At 45.5% G+C, this 21127-nt stretch overlaps 1 protein-coding gene across 17 annotated transcripts in view; it reads right to left on the bottom strand.

Moving 5' to 3' along the window:
* Window positions 1-21127, bottom strand: part of smarca2 (SWI/SNF related BAF chromatin remodeling complex subunit ATPase 2) — a 168129-nt gene that overhangs the window by 28967 nt on the left and 118035 nt on the right. For all 17 annotated transcript variants that reach the window (XM_090191295.1, XM_090191298.1, XM_090191300.1 and 14 more), the window contains one exon: window positions 13033-13168. In XM_090191295.1, the coding sequence (XP_090047421.1) occupies window positions 13033-13168 (136 nt within the window). The remainder of the gene's footprint in view (window positions 1-13032; window positions 13169-21127) is intronic.

The raw sequence follows: 21127 nt of genomic DNA, 5'->3' as shown, positions 1-21127 counted from the left end.
GCCAGTCAGCATGGAGCAGCCAGAGCTGCCAGTCAGCATGGAGCAGCCAGTCAGCATGGAGCAGCCAGAGTTGCCAGTCAGCATGGAGCAGCCAGTCAGCATGGAGCAGCCAGAGCTACCAGTCATCATGGAGCAGCCAGAGCAGTCTGCCAGCATGGAGCAGCCAGAGCTGTCAGTCAGCATGGAGCAGCCAGAGCAGCCAGTCTGTGTCGACCAGTCTCTTCCAGATCTGCCAGTCGTCCAGACTCTTCCAGATCTGCCAGTCGTCCAGACTCTTCCAGATCTGCCAGTCGACCAGACTCTTCCAGATCTGCCAGTCGACCAGACTCTTCCAGATCTGCCAGTCGACCAGACTCTTCCAGATCTGCCAGTCGACCAGACTCTTCCAGATCTGCCAGTCGACCAGACTCTTCCAGATCTGCCAGTCGACCAGACTCTTCCAGATCTGCCAGTCGACCAGACTCTTCCAGATCTGCCAGTCGACCAGACTCTTCCAGATCTGCCAGTCGACCAGACTCTTCCAGATCTGCCAGTCGTCCAGACTCTTCCAGATCTGCCAGTCGTCCAGACTCTTCCAGATCTGCCAGTCGTCCAGACTCTTCCAGATCTGCCAGTCGTCCAGACTCTTCCAGATCTGCCAGTCGTCCAGACTCTTCCAGATCTGCCAGTCGTCCAGACTCTTCCAGATCTGCCAGTCGACCAGACTCTTCCAGATCTGCCAGTCGACCAGACTCTTCCAGATCTGCCAGTCGACCAGACTCTTCCAGATCTGCCAGTCGACCAGATTCTCCCAGATCTGCCAGTCGTCCAGATTCTCCCAGATCCGCCAGTCAGCCAGGATCTTCCGGATCCGCCAGTCAGCCAGGATCTTCCAGAACCGCCAGCCAGCCAGGATCTGCCGGATCTAACCACCTGCCTGAGCTTCTTCTCAGCGCTGAGCTTCTTCTCAGTGCTGAGCTTCCTCTCAGGGCTGAGCTACCCATCTGTCCCGAGTTACCTCTGTCCCGAGCTGTCCCTCTGTCCCATGTTATCATTGTGGTGGGTAACCTATTTAGGGACGTTTAGGAGGGGGATTAAAACTGTCATGGAGTGGGGTCCACGTCCAGCGCCAGAGCCGCCACCGCGGACAGATGCCCACCCAGACCCTCCCCTATAGGTTCAGGTTTTGCGGCCGGAGTCCGCACCTTGGGGGGGGGGTACTGTCACGCCCTGACCATAGTTTACTTTGTATTTTCTATGTTTTGATTGGTCAGGGTGTGATCTGAGTGGGCATTCTATGTTTCATGTCTTGTTTGTCTATTTCTATGTTCAGCCTGATATGGTTCTCAGTCAGAGGCAGGTGTTCATTATTGTCTCTGATTGGGAACCATATTTAGGTAGCCTGGGGTTCACTGTGTGTTTGTGGGTGATTGTTCCTGTCTATGTGTTTTCACCAGATAGGCTGTTTAGGTTTTCGTTACGTTCATCACGTTCTTTATTTTTGTAGTGTTTGTATTGATTCGTGTTTTACGTTTGTTAATTAAAACATGGATCGCAATCTACACGCTGCATTTTGGTCCGACTCTCCTTCTCACGAAGAAAACCGTTACACCTGGGCTCTGACCGTTAACCACAGGTTCTGTCAGACCTGGGCTCTGACCGTTAACCACAGGTTCAATCAGACCTGGGCTTTGACCGTTAATTACAGGTTCTGTCAGACCTGGGCTCTGACCGTTAATTACAGGTTCTGTCAGACCTGGGCTCTGACCGTTAATCACAGGTTCTGACAGACCTGGGCTCTGACCGTTAATTACAGGTTCAATCAGACCTGGGCTCTGACCGTTAATCACAGGTTCAATCAGACCTGGGCTCTGACCGTTAACCACAGGTTCTGTCAGACCTGGGCTCTGACCGTTAATCACAGGTTCTGTCAGACCTGGGCTCTGACCGTTAATCACAGGTTCTGTCAGACCTGGGCTCTGACCGTTAATCACAGGTTCTGTCAGACCTGGGCTCTGACCGTTAATCACAGGTTCTGTCAGACCTGGGCTCTGACCGTTAATCACAGGTTCAATCAGACCTGGGCTCTGACCGTTAATCACAGGTTCTGTCAGACCTGGGCTCTGACCGTTAATCACAGGTTCATTCAGACCTGGGCTCTGACCGTTAATCACAGGTTCTGTCAGACCTGGGCTCTGACCGTTAATCACAGGTTCTGACAGACCTGGGCTCTGACCGTTAATTACAGGTTCAATCAGACCTGGGCTCTGACCGTTAATTACAGGTTCAATCAGACCTGGGCTCCGACAGTTAATTACAGGTTCAATCAGACCTGGGCTCTGACCGTTAATCACAGGTTCTGTCAGACCTGGGCTCTGACCGTTAATCACAGGTTCTGTCAGACCTGGGCTCTGACCGTTAATTACAGGTTCTGTCAGACCTGGGCTCTGACCGTTAATTACAGGTTCAATCAGACCTGGGCTCTGACCGTTAATCACAGGTTCAATCAGACCTGGGCTCTGACCGTTAATTACAGGTTCAATCAGACCTGGGCTCTGACCGTTAATCACAGGTTCTGTCAGACCTGGGCTCTGACCGTTAATCACAGGTTCTGTCAGACCTGGGCTCTGACCGTTAATCACAGGTTCAATCAGACCTGGGCTCTGACCGTTAATTACAGGTTCAATCAGACCTGGGCTCTGACCGTTAATCACAGGTTCTGTCAGACCTGGGCTCTGACCGTTAATCACAGGTTCTGTCAGACCTGGGCTCTGACCGTCAATCACAGGTTCTGTCAGACCTGGGCTCTGACCGTTAATTACAGGTTCTGTCAGACCTGGGCTCTGACCGTTAATTACAGGTTCAATCAGACCTGGGCTCTGACCGTTAATCACAGGTTCTGACAGACCTGGGCTCTGACCGTTAATCACAGGTTCTGTCAGACCTGGGCTCTGACCGTTAATCACAGGTTCAATCAGACCTGGGCTCTGACCGTTAATCACAGGTTCAATCAGACCTGTGCTCTGACCGTTAATCACAGGTTCTGTCAGACCTGGGCTCTGACCGTTAATCACAGGTTCTGTCAGACCTGGGCTCTGACCGTTAATTACAGGTTCTGTCAGACCTGGGCTCTGACCGTTAATTACAGGTTCAATCAGACCTGGGCTCTGACCGTTAATTACAGGTTCAATCAGACCTGGGCTCTGACCGTTAATCACAGGTTCTGTCAGACCTGGGCTCTGACCGTTAATCACAGGTTCTGTCAGACCTGGGCTCTGACCGTTAATCACAGGTTCAATCAGACCTGGGCTCTGACCGTTAATCACAGGTTCTGTCAGACCTGGGCTCTGACCGTTAATCACAGGTTCTGTCAGACCTGGGCTCTGACCGTTAATCAAAGGTTCAATCAGACCTGGGCTCTGACCGTTAATCACAGGTTCTGTCAGACCTGGGCTCTGACCGTTAATCACAGGTTCTGTCAGACCTGGGCTCTGACCGTTAATCACAGGTTCTGTCAGACCTGGGCTCTGACCGTTAACCACAGGTTCAATCAGACCTGGGCTCTGACCGTTAACCACAGGTTCAATCAGACCTGGGCTCTGACCGTTAATTACAGGTTCTGTCAGACCTGGGCTCTGACCGTTAATTACAGGTTCTGTCAGACCTGGGCTCTGACCGTTAATTACAGGTTCTGTCAGACCTGGGCTCTGACCGTTAACCACAGGTTCTGTCAGACCTGGGCTCTGACCGTTAACCATAGGTTCAATCAGACCTGGGCTCTGACCGTTAATTACAGGTTCTGTCAGACCTGGGCTCTGACCGTTAACCACAGGTTCTGTCAGACCTGGGCTCTGACCGTTAATTACAGGTTCTGTCAGACCTGGGCTCTGACCGTTAACCACAGGTTCAATCAGACCTGGGATCTGACCGTTAATCACAGGTTCTGTCAGACCTGGGCTCTGACCGTTAATTACAGGTTCAATCAGACCTGGGCTCTGACCGTTAATCACAGGTTCTGTCAGACCTGGGCTCTGACCGTTAATCACAGGTTCAATCAGACCTGGGCTCTGACCGTTAATTACAGGTTCTGTCAGACCTGGGCTCTGACCGTTAATTACAGGTTCTGTCAGACCTGGGCTCTGACCGTTAACCACAGGTTCTGTCAGACCTGGGCTCTGACCGTTAACCACAGGTTCAATCAGACCTGGGCTCTGACCGTTAATTACAGGTTCTGTCAGAACTGGGCTCTGACCGTTAACCACAGGTTCTGTCAGACCTGGGCTCTGACCGTTAATTACAGGTTCTGTCAGACCTGGGCTCTGACCGTTAACCACAGGTTCAATCAGACCTGGGATCTAACCGTTAATCACAGGTTCTGTCAGACCTGGGCTCTGACCGTTAATTACAGGTTCAATCAGACCTGGGCTCTGACCGTTAATTACAGGTTCTGTCAGACCTGGGCTCTGACCGTTAACCACAGGTTCTGTCAGACCTGGGCTCTGACCGTTAATCACAGGTTCTGTCAGACCTGGGCTCTGACCGTTAAATACAGGTTCTGTCAGACCTGGGCTCTGACCGTTAATTACAGGTTCAATCAGACCTGGGCTCTGACCGTTAACCACAGGTTCTGTCAGACCTGGGCTCTGACCGTTAACCACAGGTTCTGTCAGACCTGGGCTCTGACCGTTAACCACAGGTTCTGTCAGACCTGGGCTCTGACCGTTAACCACAGGTTCAATCAGACCTGGGCTCTGACCGTTAATTACAGGTTCTGTCAGACCTGGGCTCTGACCGTTAATTACAGGTTCTGTCAGACCTGGGCTCTGACCGTTAACCACAGGTTCTGTCAGACCTGGGCTCTGACCGTTAATTACAGGTTCTGTCAGACCTGGGCTCTGACCGTTAATTACAGCTTCTGTCAGACCTGGGCTCTGACCGTTAATTACAGGTTCTGTCAGACCTGGGCTCTGACCGTTAACCACAGGTTCAATCAGACCTGGGCTCTGACCGTTAATTACAGGTTCTGTCAGACCTGGGCTCTGACAGTTAACCACAGGTTCAATCAGACCTGGGCTCTGACCGTTAATTACAGGTTCTGTCAGACCTGGGCTCTGACCGTTAATTACAGGTTCTGTCAGACCTGGGCTCTGACCGTTAATTACAGGTTCTGTCAGACCTGGGCTCTGACCGTTAACCACAGGTTCTGTCAGACCTGGGCTCTGACCGTTAATTACAGGTTCTGTCAGACCTGGGCTCTGACCGTTAACCACAGGTTCAATCAGACCTGGGATCTGACCGTTAATCACAGGTTCTGTCAGACCTGGGCTCTGACCGTTAATTACAGGTTCAATCAGACCTGGGCTCTGACCGTTAATCACAGGTTCAATCAGACCTGGGCTCTGACCGTTAATTACAGGTTCAATCAGACCTGGGCTCTGACCGTTAATTACAGTTTCTGTCAGACCTGGGCTCTGACCGTTAACCACAGGTTCTGTCAGACCTGGGCTCTGACCGTTAATCACAGGTTCTGTCAGACCTGGGCTCTGACCGTTAATCACAGGTTCTGTCAGACCTGGGCTCTGACCGTTAATTACAGGTTCTGTCAGACCTGGGCTCTGACCGTTAATTACAGGTTCAATCAGACCTGGGCTCTGACCGTTAACCACAGGTTCTGTCAGACCTGGGCTCTGACCGTTAACCACAGGTTCTGTCAGACCTGGGCTCTGACCGTTAACCACAGGTTCTGTCAGACCTGGGCTCTGACCGTTAACCACAGGTTCTGTCAGACCTGGGCTCTGACCGTTAACCACAGGTTCAATCAGACCTGAGCTCTGACCGTTAATCACAGGTTCTGTCAGACCTGAGCTCTGACCGTTAATTACAGGTTCTGTCAGACCTGGGCTCTGACCGTTAATTACAGGTTCTGTCAGACCTGGGCTCTGACCGTTAATTACAGGTTCTGTCAGACCAGGGCTCTGACCGTTAATCACAGGTTCTGTCAGACCTGGGCTCTGACCGTCAATTACAGGTTCTGTCAGACCTGGGCTCTGACCGTTAATCACAGGTTCAATCAGACCTGGGCTCTGACCGTTAATTACAGGTTCTGTCAGACCTGGGCTCTGACCGTTAATCAAAAAAAAACAAAAACGAATATAATGATATTCCAAAAGAGGTCTGGAAATCAGGATGACAAATATAAATTATATTTGGACACATTTCTATTAGAACACACCAGACCCTACACGTATCTAGAACCTAATATCAGCAACTCAGGTAGCTTTCACAGGGCTGTGAATGAGCTGAGAGACAAAGCAAGAAGAGCATTCTATGCCATTAAAAGGAACATTAAAATCGAAATTCCAATTAGAATCTGGCTCAAAATGTTCCAATCAGTTCTAGAACCAGTTGCTTTATATGTCAGTGAAGTATGGGGGTCCACTGTCTATTAATGAATTTACCAAATGGGACAAACATCCAATCGAAATACTGCATGCAGAGTTTTGCTAAGACTGCATTGTAAATTCAAAGAAAAACTCTAAATAAGGCATGTACAGCAAAACCCTCTCCTCATTCAAATAGAAAAAAGAGCCATCACATTTTACAACCATCTAAAAACAAGTGACCCCAAAACATTCCATCACACAGCTCTACAATGTCAAGAGATGAAACAAGAGAAGAGTCCCCTCAGCCAGCTGGCTCTGAGGCTCAGTTCACTAACCCAAACCAACCCCATAGAGCCTCAGGACAACACTCAGCCACCTGGTTCTGAGGCTCAGTTCACTAACCCAAACCAATCCCATAGAGCCTCAGGACAGCAATCAGCCAGCTGGTTCTGAGGCTCAGTTAACTAACCCAAACCAACCCCATTGAGCCTCAGGACAGCAGTCAGCCAGCTGGTTCTGAGGCTCAGTTCACCAACCCCATAGAGCCTCAGGACAACACTCAGCCACCTGGTTCTGAGGCTCAGTTCACTAACCCAAACCAACCCCATAGAGCCTCAGGACAGCAGTCAGTCAAAAATAAATCACCTATTGGAAAGGCATCACAAAAAATCTAAGTAAACTTCAATGCTATTTGTCTCTAAACAGACATGGTGGCAGTACATGGTGGCAGACTATCTGACCACTGTGACTGATAGAAAACTGAGGAAAACATTGACTAGGTACAGACTCAGAGAGGACAGTCTGGCAACAGAGACCGGTCGTCACAGACAAACCTGGCTGTCCAGAGAGGACAGTCTGGTTATAGAGACCGGTCGTCACAGACAAACCTGGCTGCCCAGAGAGGACAGTCTGGTTGTAGAGACCGGTCGTCACAGACAAACCTGGCTGCCCAGAGAGGACAGTCTGGTTGTAGAGACCGGTCGTCACAGACAAACCTGGCTGCCCAGAGAGGACAGTCTGGTTGTAGAGACCGGTCGTCACAGACAAACCTGGCTGTCCAGAGAGGACAGTCTGGCTATAGAGACCGGTCGTCACATACAAACCTGGCTGTCCAGAGAGGACAGTCTGGCTATAGAGACCGGTCGTCACAGACAAACCTGGCTGCCCAGAGAGGACAGTCTGGTTGTAGAGACCGGTCGTCACAGACAAACCTGGCTGCCCAGAGAGGACAGTCTGGTTATAGAGACCAGTCGTCACAGACAAACCTGGCTGCCCAGAGAGGACAGTCTGGCTATAGAGACCGGTCATCACAGACCAACCTGGCTGCCCAGAGAGGGCAGGCTGTGTTAACTCTGCTCCAGGGGAGAGGTAGAGACATACCTACATTTCCTATTACACTGTGACATATACTCAGACCTAAGATAAAATTTATTTCCCCAAATTATCATTCAGTACAACGAATTTGAAACTATAAAAGATTAAGAAAAAAATCTAATATTTATTGGGTAAAAAGCCTAAATGCTCAGGCAGCCAAATATGTGTCCTCCTGCCACAACCTGAGGGACAGCCTGTGAAAAGTGCAATGTAATGTCAATAATATTTTCCATTTAGTTTTGGTTTTCATACCATGTCATGTGTCTTCTCAGTCAGGTTGAGACTGATCTACTACCAGGTCATGGGTCTTCTCAGTCAGGTTGAGACTGATCTACTACCAGGTCATGGGTCTTCTCAGTCAGGTTGAGACTGATCTACTACCAGGTCATGGGTCTTCTCAGTCAGGTTGAGACTGATCTACTACCAGGTCATGTGTCTTCTCAGTCAGGTTGAGACTGGTCCACTACTATTGCTTTAATGTATTATTATTCTCATTAATATTGTTGTTGTAGTTGCTGTTAATGGTAATCCCATTTCCACTACTACTATTATTATTGCTGTTACTTATGTAAACTTTGACAATGTAAGTAATTTAACTTGCTATGTCAATAAATGAGGAGAGAGAGGGGGATGAGGAGAGGGGAATGAGGAGAGAGAGAGTGGTGAGGAGAGAGATGGGGTGAGGAGAGAGAGAGTGGGGTGAGGAGAGAGAGAAAGATAAGGAGAGAGAGAGGGGATGAGGAGAGAGAGAGGGGGTGTGGAGAGAGAGAAGGGGATGAGGAGAGAGAGAGAGAGGGGGATGAGGAGAGAGAGAGAGGGGGATGAGGAGAGAGAGAGGGGGATGAGGAGAGAGATATGGGGATGAGGAGAGAGAGAGGGGGATGAGGAGAGAGATAGGGTGAGGAGTGAGAGAGATGAGGAGTGAGAGAGATGAGAGAGAGAGAGATGAGGAGTGAGAGAGATGAGGAGAGAGAGGGGGTGAGGAGAGAGAGATAAGGAGAGAGAAAGGGGATGAGGAGAGAGAGGGGATGAGGAGAGAGGGGATGAGGAGAGAGAGGGGGTAAGGAGAGAGAGGGGGTGAGGAGAGAGAGGGGTGAGGAGAGAGAGGGGTGAGGAGAGAGAGGGGTGGGGAGAGAGAGGGGTGGGGAGAGAGGGGTGAGGAGGAGAGAGAGGGGGATGATGAGGAGAGAGAAACCTAATTAAATGGGTACAGTATAATAAAGTTTACGGAATAGACTAGAGTATATATGGTAGTGAGACAGCAGAGTGTTCACTACAGACAATGGATGGTAATGAGACAGCAGAGTATTCACTACAGAAAATTGATGGTAATGAGACAGCAGAGTGTTCACTACAGACAATAGATGGTAGTGAGACAGCAGAGTGTTCACTACAGACAATGGATGGTAATGAGACAGCAGAGTATTCACTACAGAAAATTGATGGTAATGAGACAGCAGAGTATTCACTACAGACAATGGATGGTAATGAGACAGCAGAGTATTCACTACAGACAATGGATGGTAATGAGACAGCAGTGTTCACTACAGACAATAGATGGTAGTGTGACAGCAGTGTTCACTACAGACAATAGATGGTAGTGAGACAGCAGAGTATTCACTACAGACAATAGATGGTAGTGAGACAGCAGAGTGTTCACTACAGACAATAGATGGTAGTGTGACAGCAGTGTTCACTACAGACAATAGATGGTAGTGAGACAGCAGAGCTTTCACTACAGACAATAGATGGTAGTGAGACAGCAGAGTATTCACTACAGACAATAGATGGTAGTGAGACAGCAGTGTTCACTACAGACAATAGATGGTAGTGAGACAGCAGAGTATTCACTACAGACAATAGATGGTAGTGAGACAGCAGAGTATTCACTACAGACAATAGATGGTAGTGAGACAGCAGAGTATTCACTACAGACAATAGATGGTAGTGAGACAGCAGTGTATTCACTACAGACAATAAGATGGTAGTGAGACAGCAGAGTATTCACTACAGTATTCACTACAAATGATCTGGACATCTATCACTCCATTAGGGTGGGGATACAAATGATCTGGACATCTATCACTCCATTAGGGTGGGGATACAAATGATGTGGACATCTATCACTCCATTAGGGTGGGGATACAAATGATCTGGACATCTATCACTCCATTAGGGTGGGGATACAAATGATGTAGACATCTATCACTCCATTAGGGTGGGGATACAAATGATGTAGACATCTATCACTCCATTAGGGTGGGGATACAAATTATGTAGACATCTACCACTCCATTAGGGTGGGGATACAAATGATCTGGACATCTATCACTCCATTAGGGTGGGGATACAAATGATCTGGACATCTATCACTCCATTAGGGTGGGGATACAAATGATCTGGACATCTATCACTCCATTAGGGTGGGGATACAAATGATCTGGACATCTATCACTCCATTAGGGTGGGGATACAAATGATCTGGACATCTATCACTCCATTAGGGTGGGGATACAAATGATCTGGACATCTATCACTCCATTAGGGTGGGGATACAAATGATCTGGACATCTATCACTCCATTAGGGTGGGGATACAAATGATCTGGACATCTATCACTCCAATAGGGTGGGGATACAAATGATCTTGACAACTATCGCCCCATTTCAAGACTACCTTGTTTAGCTAAGATTCTTGAATCCTTGGTTAATGTACAACTTTGTTCCTTTTTATCTGATATTTTTTTTCTTAATATACACCAACCTGGGCATAGTACTACCACAGCAACCACGCTAGTTGTTAATGATCTTGTCAATGCCTTGGATGCTAGAAAGAGCTGTGCTGCTTTGTTTATTGATCATTGTTTATTGATTATCTCAGCGACAGAACTCAGGCCATCTTGATAGATGGGGTTAAATCTGAATTATCTCAGCGACAGAACTCAGGCCATCTTGATAGATGGGGTTAAATCAGAATTATCTCAGCGACAGAACTCAGGCCATCTTGATAGATGGGGTTAAATCTGAATTCTCTCAGTGACAGAACTCAGGCCATCTTGATAGATGGGGTTTAATCAGAATGATCTTAGTGACAGAACTCAGGCCATCTTGATAGATGGGGTTAAATCAGAATTATCTTAGTGACAGAACTCAGGCCATCTTGACAGATGGGGTTAAATCAGAATTATCTTAGTGACAGAACTCAGGCCATCTTGATAGATGGGGTTTAATCAGAATGATCTTAGTGACAGAACTCAGGCCATCTTGATAGATGGGGTTAAATCAGAATTATCTTAGTGACAGAACTCAGGCCATCTTGACAGATGGGGTTAAATCAGAATTATCTTAGTGACAGAACTCAGGCCATCTTGATAGATGGGGTTAAATCAGAATTATCTCAGCGACTGAACTCAGGCCATCTTGATAGATGGGGTTAAATCTGAATTATCTCAGCGACTGAACTCAGGCCATCTTGATAGATGGGGTTAAATCTGAATTATCACAGTGACAGAACTCAGGCCATCTTGATAGATGGGGATAAATCTGAATTATCTCAGCGACTGAACTCAGGCCATCTTGATAGATGGGGTTAAATCTGAATTATCACAGTGACTGAACTCAAGCCATCTTGATAGATGGGGTTAAATCTGAATTATTTTAGTGACAGAACTCAAGCCATCTTGATAGATGGGGTTTAATCTGAATTTCTTGAGATTCAAAAAGGTGTTCCTCAGGGTTCTACTTTGGGTCCATTATTGTTCACTTTGTATATTAATGACATAGGAAACACTGTTAATACTTTTAACATTCATCTCTATGCAGATGACACAGTGTTGTGTTCCTGTGCCACCTCAGTGCAGCAGGCCAGTCGTGAACTTCGGCATGACTTTGATCCATTTCTGAAATCACTTACAGATCTTAAATTAGTGTTAAATATAAGTCAAACCAAGCTCCTGCTGTTCTCTAGGTCATGAAATGTTGATCCTGAGGACCTGCATATTTGCCCTACAAATGGAGCCCAAATTGAGCTGGTTTCTCAATATAAGTACCTGAGTGTCTGGATTGATGACAAGTTGTCCTTCCTAACGCATATAGAACATCTGACTAAGAAGCTAAGATCCTAGATTGTTTTTTTTACATCTGAATAAATCATGCCTCTGGATTGAAAATTGGAGAAAGATGGGGCAACCTGTTTTAAGACCCTTGGACACAGTCTACCATTCAGCAATACGTTTTATCACAGGGGACCATTTTAGGACATTGTAGTCTGTATATAAATGTGGGATGGACCTCTCGATCTGTAAGAAGAGCGCTGCATTCCCTTTGATTTATTTACAAAGCAACCTGACAGAAACTCCCTCCATACGTAAATTAATTTATTCATTTAAGAATCATAAGTTACCAAACCCGTTCTCAGGAATGGATAACAATAGAGATCCCTTCAGTCCACAAAGATTTGGGAAAATCTGTGTTTTTGCCCCTAATTTGTGGAACAATCTGCAGAGTTCACTGCAGTTAGATGTGCTGTTGAATGAGATTGCTTTTATTAAATGTGTTTATTTTGTTATTGTGTGCTGCATTATATTGTTTTATACACATGTGTATGTTTTATTATTCTGTTTTTATTGTAATGTCTACAGGGCTCACTTGTAAAATAGATTTTTAATCTCAATGTGACTCCCTGTTTAAAGAAATAATACAAATAAATATTTTAAAAGCCTTGTCACAACACAACTGATTGGCTCAAACACATTAAGAAGAACATAAATTCCACAAATTAACAAGGCACACCTGTTACTTGAAATGCATTCCAGGTGGCTGGTTGAGAGAATGCCAAAAGTGTGCAAAGCTGTCATCAAGGCAAAGGGTGGCTACTTTGAAGAATCTCAAATATAAAATATATTTTGATTTGTTTAATACTTTTTTGGTTACTACATGATCCCATGTGTTATTTCATTGTTTTGATGTCTTACTATCATTATACAATGTAGAAAATAGTAAAAATAAAGAAAAACCCTGGAATGTGTAGGTGTGTCCAAACTTTTGACTGGTACTGTATGGGTGGTCCAGGGAATCAAACCCATTATCCTGGCATTGCAAGAGCCATGCTCTACCAACTGAGCTCTAGAGGACCACATGACAGACAAGTCAAGTACACATCCACAGAGATACAGTAGGTATATTTTTCAGTTGGATGAGTTGAGTACCTTGCATTGATTTTACATTACATTATATATGATTTATTGTCAAGAGAGAGGGAGGGGAAAGGGAGAGAAAGAGAGAATCCTTTATCTTACACTCTGCCTCCGACTCTTCCTCATCATCATCATCATCATCGTCATCATCGCTGTCCTCTTCACTCTCCTCCTCCTTTACGATTCTCTGTCTGGCACTCTTAAACACAGACTGGAGCACGATGGAGTCCTCATAGATCTACAGCACATAGACAGGATTAACATCATAGGTCTACAACACAGACACCACACCACGTTATAGATCTACAACACATAGACATAACATCATAGGTCTACAACACAGACACCACACCACGTTATAGATCTACAACACAGACATAACACCATAGGTCTAGAACACAGACACCACACCACGTTATAGATCTACAACACAGACATAACACCATAAGGTCTACAACACAGACACACCACGTTATAGATCTACAACACATAGACATAACATCATAGGTCTACAACACAGACACACCACGTTATAGATCTACAACACATAGACACAACATCATAGGTCTACAACAGACACCACACCACATTATAGATATACAACACAGACATAACACCATAGGTCTACAACACAGACACACCACACCACGTTATAGATCTACAACACATAGACATAACATCATAGGTCTACAACAGCCACCACACCACATTATAGATCTACAACACAGACATAACACCATAGGTCTACAACACAGACACCACGTTATAGATCTACAACACAGACATAACACCATAGGTCTACAACACAGACACCACACCACGTTATAGATCTACAACACATAGACAAGACATCATAGGTCTACAACAGACACCACACCACGTTATAGATCTACAACACAGACATAACACCATAGATCTACACCAGACATAACATCATAGGTCTACAACACAGACACCACACCACGTTATAGATCTACAACACATAGACACAACATCATAGATCTACACCAGACATAACATCATAGATCTACAACACAGACACCACACCACGTTATAGATCTACAACACAGACATAACACCATAGGTCTACAACACAGACACACCACACCACGTTATAGATCTACAACACAGACATAACACCATAGACCTACAACACAGACTTAACATCATAGGTCTACAACACAGACACACCACACCACGTTATAGATCTACAACACAGACATAACACCATAGGTCTACAATACAGATACACCACACCACATTATAGATCTACAACACAGACACACCACGTTATAGATCTACAACACATAGACAGGATTAACATCATAGGTCTACAACACATACACAGACACAACCACAGAATTAGGAGTTAGAATCCTAGAATGGTCATGAACCCTCTTATGATGGTATAAAGGTCAGCCATGTTGGTCAGGGAGGTGGTCAACGATGGTTTGCCAGTGCAAACCAAGATATTGTGTAAAATAATGAATTTGAAGAATTTATCTGCCCTGTATGTGTGTTAGCTAGCTAGCCAGTTTTAGAAGAATGATTCCATAAATGTTTCTAATTAACTGCCAATAACACAGACAGACACCATGTCATAGCTCTACAACACAGACAGACACCATGTCATAGCTCTACAACACAGACCGACACCATGTCATAGATCTACAACACAGACAGACACCATGTCATAGCTCTACAACACAGACAGACACCATGTCATAGCTCTACAACACAGACAGACACCATGTCATAGATCTACAACACAGACAGACACCATGTCATAGCTCTACAACACAGACAGACACCATGTCATAGATCTACAACACAGACAGACACCATGTCATAGATCTACAACACAGACAGACACCATGTCATAGCTCTACAACACAGACAGACACCATGTCATAGCTCTACAACACAGACAGACATTATAGTATGGGATTGGTTGAAGCTCAATGTTAAATTGAAATCTCACAACCATCATATCTAAGTCAATGTAACACCAATGTCGATGAAAGTTTGCAAATCAACTTGATTGGAGGTACACAACACACTCCCTGTCGTCATGATCCGTCCGGCCGTTACCAATAACCACATACCGGATTGTTGACAGGGTCGTTAGCATTAGGGTCGTCAGACAATCAATGTCTTGCCCAAACCTAGTTCAAATTCTAGACTACATATTAAAACGAGGCTACAGAATCCATAATGTGACAATTACATTTAGATTCATTTGGACTGAATACGCTTGTAGGTGCAACAGTTTTTAAAAATAAAATTCACAATTTATTGCTCTCACGTGCACATTTCCGTCCATTAAGAACCAACAATGTCCAACCTTTTTGTAGCATTTCTGACAATGCTAACATATTTTCATCCAAATATTTAGAGTTATAAAAATCCTCTTATGATGGGATAGAAGTTCTTATTTGATTAATGGTGGTCGGACCCATTTATGTGAAGCTAGCCACAATAAGGATTAGCGACAATAGTGGACTTTGCGGTTAGCCTTCAAAATAAAAGTATGGCATAATTCTACTATTTTAATTAATTTGCATCACTATCAATGACATACTTTTATTTTGAAGGCAAACCGCAAATTTCACTATTGTGCTTAAAACTTCTTGTGACTCTCAAACCCGGATCCGGGAACGTAATCATCACCTGACACTAATTAGCATAACGCAACGGACATAAATCTTCCTAGAAAATATTCCTATTCATGAAAATAACAAGTGAAATATATTGGAACACAGCTTAGCCTTTTGTTAATCACCCTGTCATCTCAGATTTTCAAAATATGCTTTACAGCCAACGCTAGACAAGCATTTGTGTACGTTTATAATAGCCTAGCATAGCATTATGCCTTGCTAGCAGCAGGCAACCATGTCACGGAAATCAGAAAAGCAATCAAATTAAATCGTTTACCTTTGATGAACTTCAGATGTTTTCACTCACAATGTTTTCACTCACCACAACGCCAAAAAAGATTCCAAATTAGCTCCATAATATCGACAGAAACATGGCAAACGTTGTTTATAATCAATCCTCAAGGTGTTTTTCTAATATCTATTCGATAATATATCCGTCGGGACAATTAGTTTTTCAGGAGGACCGATTGGAGTAATGGCTACCTCTGTATTTTACGCGAGAATCTCTCTCGGAGCCACCATGTGACCACTTACGTAATGTGGCCGCCTACAGCTATTCTTCAACAGAAATGCGTAAAACTACGTCACAATGCTGTAGACACCTTGGGGAATACGTAGAAAGCGTAAGCTCGTTGATGGCACATTTACAGCTGAATAGGGAGTCATTGGAACGCAGCGCTTTCAAAACCTGGGGCACTTCCGGATTGGATTTTTCTCAGGCTTTCGCCTGCAACATCAGTTCTGTTATACTCACAGACAATATCTTTACAGTTTTGGAAACGTTAGAGTGTTTTCTATCCAAAGCTGTCAATTATATGCATATTCTAGCATCTTTTCCTGACAAAATATCCTGTTTAAAACGGGAACGTTTTTTTCCCAAAAATGAAAATACTGCCCCCTAGTAATGCTTATTGTGGCTAGCTTCACATCACATAACCCGGTCCAGTCGAGCCTCACTAGCCAGATGAAGCTAGCTTGCTGCTTATAACGTTAACTTTGGGCAACAGGGTTAAGTATCTGACTAGCTATTTATTTTCATGAACTGAAGTTCAATATCAATAGTCGAACAACAAGTGGAAACCTAGCTAATACTTACTCAAGGATTCCTAAATCATTGCTAAGAATAATGAAAATGACTGCAGTTTCTACTGGTTATTGTTTTCAGGCTGGTTGTATTCATGCTAGCTAGGCACCAAGCTAAAGCTAGCTAACCCAGAAGTTGCGGTCGAACAAATTATGCTTTATTACCAACATAGTATTGTAAACACATCGTTCGTGGCCTGTGTTTGCTTGTTTGCAGACATTTTTGTACAGCTTTGACAGTGCTACTGTATCTTTTTGACACGCAAAGACCCAAACGGCGTTCCATAGCATGTATGTCATGAAGCTAATAGCAGTGACGTTGCTACTGTGTAACTCCGGTAGGGAAACATCTGAAAAATAGCGAGGTTGGTAGTGTGTACTGGTGATCAACCAGTTGGCGAAAGCCAACATCATCCACGACAGAGAACGGTTGATTGTCAAGAGGAATGAATTCCATTATCTTGGCTTTAATGGATTTCGCCGTTTGAGTTGTCTCGCTTAAATTTTCTTACTCTTTCAAATTCAAACTTGTTGAATGCTCAATCCACACAGCAGACATTGTGGACTAGGTTAGGAATGCTGTATTGCACGTGTAGCGCAACATTTTACGTGGCGTAATTACGTCACAATGTCTGCTGTGTGGATCGAGCACGTTATATAGGTACGCACAGCAGCTTTGACATAGGTTTTTAACATTGGCGTTAAACTAGACATCGGGCCGATACCGATGTGGGCATTTTTAGCTAATATCGTCCGATTCCGATATGTTCACCGATATATCGTGCATCCCTAGTAGTAGGTCAAAGCTGTGTTCTGGAAAAGCATGGTAGTGCATGGGTGAATTAGGCATTATGGTGCTCATATGAATTTCCTTTCTTTTTCAGCTTTAGACCAATACCTATTCTCACTTAAAACAGACAACAGATCTACGACACAGACAGACATAACATCATAGATCTACAACACATAGACAGACATAACATTATAGATACTATTACAGAAACCCAGACACAAGCTGCCCAGTGACGTGAGCCTACCAGATGAGCTAAATGCCGTTTATGCACGCTTTGAAGCAAGCAACACTGAAGCATGCACGAGAGCACCAGCTGTTCTGGATGACTGTGTGATAATGCTCTCGGTAGCCGATTTGAGCAAGACCTCTAAACAGGTCAAAATTCACAAAGCCGCGGGACCAGATGGATTACCAGGACCAGGATTACCTCTCTTACTTCCGGCGCCGACAGAGATGGCCGCCTCGCTTCGCGTTCCTAGGAAACTATGCAGTTTTTTGTTTTTTTACGTGTTATTTCTTACATTAGTACCCCAGGTCATCTTAGGTTTCATTACATACAGTCGAGAAGAACTACTGAATATAAGATCAGCATCAACTCACCATCAGTACTACCAAGAATATGTTTTTCGCGACGCGGATCCTGTGTTCTGCCTTACAAACAGGACAACGGAGTGGATTCCATGCAGCGACCCCAAAAAAAAACAACTCCGAAAAAGAGGGAAACGAGGCGGTCTTCTGGTCAGACTCCGGAGACGGGCACACCGTGCACCACTCCCTAGCATTCTTCTTGCCAATGTCCAGTCTCTTGACAACAAGGTTGATGAAATCCGAGCAAGGGTAGCATTCCAGAGGGACATCAGAGACTGTAATGTTCTTTGCTTCACGGAAACGTGGCTCACTGGAGAGACTCTATCCGAAGCGGTGCAGCCAACGGGTTTCTCCACGCATCGCGCAGACAGAAACAAACATCTTTCTGGTAAGAAGAGGGGCGGGGGCGTATGCCTTATGACTAACGCGACATGGTGTGATGAAAGAAACATACAGGAACTCAAATCCTTCTGTTCACCTGATTTAGAATTCCTCACAATCAAATGTAGACCGCATTATCTACCAAGAGAATTCTCTTCGATTATAATCACAGCCGTATATATCCCCCCCCAAGCAGACACATCGATGGCTCTGAACAAACTTTATTTAACTCTTTGCAAACTGGAAACCATTCATCCGGAGGCTGCATTCATTGTAGCTGGGGATTTTAACAAGGCTAATCTGAAAACAAGACTCCCTAAATTTTATCAGCATATCGATTGCGCAACCAGGGGTGGAAAGACCTTGGATCATTGTTACTCTATTCTTCCGCAACGCATATAAGGCCCTGCCCCGCCCCCCTTTCGGAAAAGCTGACCACGACTCCATTTTGTTGATCCCTGCCTACAGACAGAAACTAAAACAAGAGGCTCCCACGCTGAGGTCTGTCCAACGCTGGTCCGACCAAGCTGACTCCACACTCCAAGACTGCTTCCACCACGTGGACTGGGACATGTTTCGTATTGCGTCAGACAACAACATTGACGAATACGCTGATTCGGTGTGTGAGTTCATTAGAACGTGCGTTGAAGATGTCGTTCCCATAGCAACGATTAAAACATTCCCTAACCAGAAACCGTGGATTGATGGCAGCATTCGCGTGAAACTGAAAGCGCGAACCACTGCTTTTAATCAGGGCAAGATGTCTGGTACCGAATACAAACAGTGCAGCTATTCCCTCCGCAAGGCTATCAAACAAGCTAAGCGTCAGTACAGAGACAAAGTAGAATCTCAATTCAACGGCTCAGACACAAGAGGCATGTGGCAGGGTCTACAGTCAATCACGGACTACAGGAAGAAATCCAGCCCAGTCACGGACCAGGATGTCCTGCTCCCAGGCAGACTAAATAACTTTTTTGCCCGCTTTGAGGACAATACAGTGCCACTGACACGGCCTGCAACGAAAACATGCGGTCTCTCCTTCACTGCAGCCGAGGTGAGTAAGACATTTAAACGTGTTAACCCTCGCAAGGCTGCAGGCCCAGACGGCATCCCCAGCCGCGCCCTCAGAGCATGCGCAGACCAGCTGGCCGGTGTGTTTACGGACATATTCAATCAATCCCTATACCAGTCTGCTGTTCCCACATGCTTCAAGAGGGCCACCATTGTTCCTGTTCCCAAGAAAGCTAAGGTAACTGAGCTAAACGACTACCGCCCCGTAGCACTCACTTCCGTCATCATGAAGTGCTTTGAGAGACTAGTCAAGGACCATATCACCTCCACCCTACCTGACACCCTAGACCCACTCCAATTTGCTTACCGCCCAAATAGGTCCACAGACGATGCAATCTCAGGTGGTGAGGGTAGGCAACAACATCTCCTCCCCGCTGATCCTCAACACTGGGGCCCCACAAGGGTGCGTTCTGAGCCCTCTCCTGTACTCCCTGTTCACCCACGACTGCGTGGCCACGCACGCCTCCAACTCAATCATCAAGTTTGCGGACGACACAACAGTGGTAGGCTTGATTACCAACAACGACGAGACGGCCTACAGGGAGGAGGTGAGGGCCCTCGGAGTGTGGTGTCAGGAAAATAACCTCACACTCAACGTCAACAAAACTAAGGAGATGATTGTGGACTTCAGGAAACAGCAGAGGGAACACCCCCCTATCCACATCGATGGAACAGTAGTGGAGAGGGTAGCAAGTTTTAAGTTCCTCGGCATACACATCACAGACAAACTGAATTGGTCCACTCACACAGACAGCATTGTGAAGAAGGCGCAGCAGCGCCTCTTCAACCTCAGGAGGCTGAAGAAATTCGGCTTGTCACCAAAAGCACTCACAAACTTCTACAGATGCACAATCGAGAGCATCCTGGCGGGCTGTATCACCGTCTGGTACGGCAACTGCTCCGCCCTCAACCGTAAGGCTCTCCAGAGGGTGGTGAGGTCTGCACAACGCATCACCGGGGGCAAACTACCTGCCCTCCAGGACACCTACACTACCCGATGTCACAGGAAGGCCAAAAAGATCATCAAGGACATCAACCACCCGAGCCACTGCCTGTTCACCCCGCTATCATCCAGAAGGCGAGGTCAGTACAGGTGCATCAAAGCTGGGACCGAGAGACTGAAAAACAGCTTCTATCTCAAGGCCATCAGACTGTTAAACAGCCACCACTAACATTGAGTGGCTGCTGCCAACACACTGACACTGACTCAACTCCAGCCACTTTAATAATGGGAATTGATGGGAAATGATGTAAATATATCACTAGCCACTTTAAACAATGCTACCTTATATAATGTTACTTACCCTACATTATTCATCTCATATGCATACGTATATACTGTACTCTATATCATCGACTGTATCCTTATGTAATACATGTATCACTAGCCACTTTAACTATGCCACTTTGTTTACATACTCATTTCATATGTATATACTGTACTCGATACCATCTACTGTATCTTGCCTATGCTGCTCTGTACCATCACTCATTCATATATCCTTATGTACATATTCTTTATCCCCTTACACTGTGTACAAGACAGTAGTTTTGGAATTGTTAGTTAGATTACTTGTTGGTTTTACTGCATTGTCGGAACTAGAAGCACAAGCATTTCGCTACA

The sequence above is a fragment of the Oncorhynchus mykiss genome, chromosome 11 (assembly GCF_057628025.1).
Source record: "Oncorhynchus mykiss isolate SJ-2025 chromosome 11, ASM5762802v1, whole genome shotgun sequence".
Classification (NCBI taxonomy): domain Eukaryota; kingdom Metazoa; phylum Chordata; class Actinopteri; order Salmoniformes; family Salmonidae; genus Oncorhynchus; species Oncorhynchus mykiss.
Note: the sequence above shows the minus strand (reverse complement) of the source record. Positions and strands in the feature narration are given on the sequence as shown.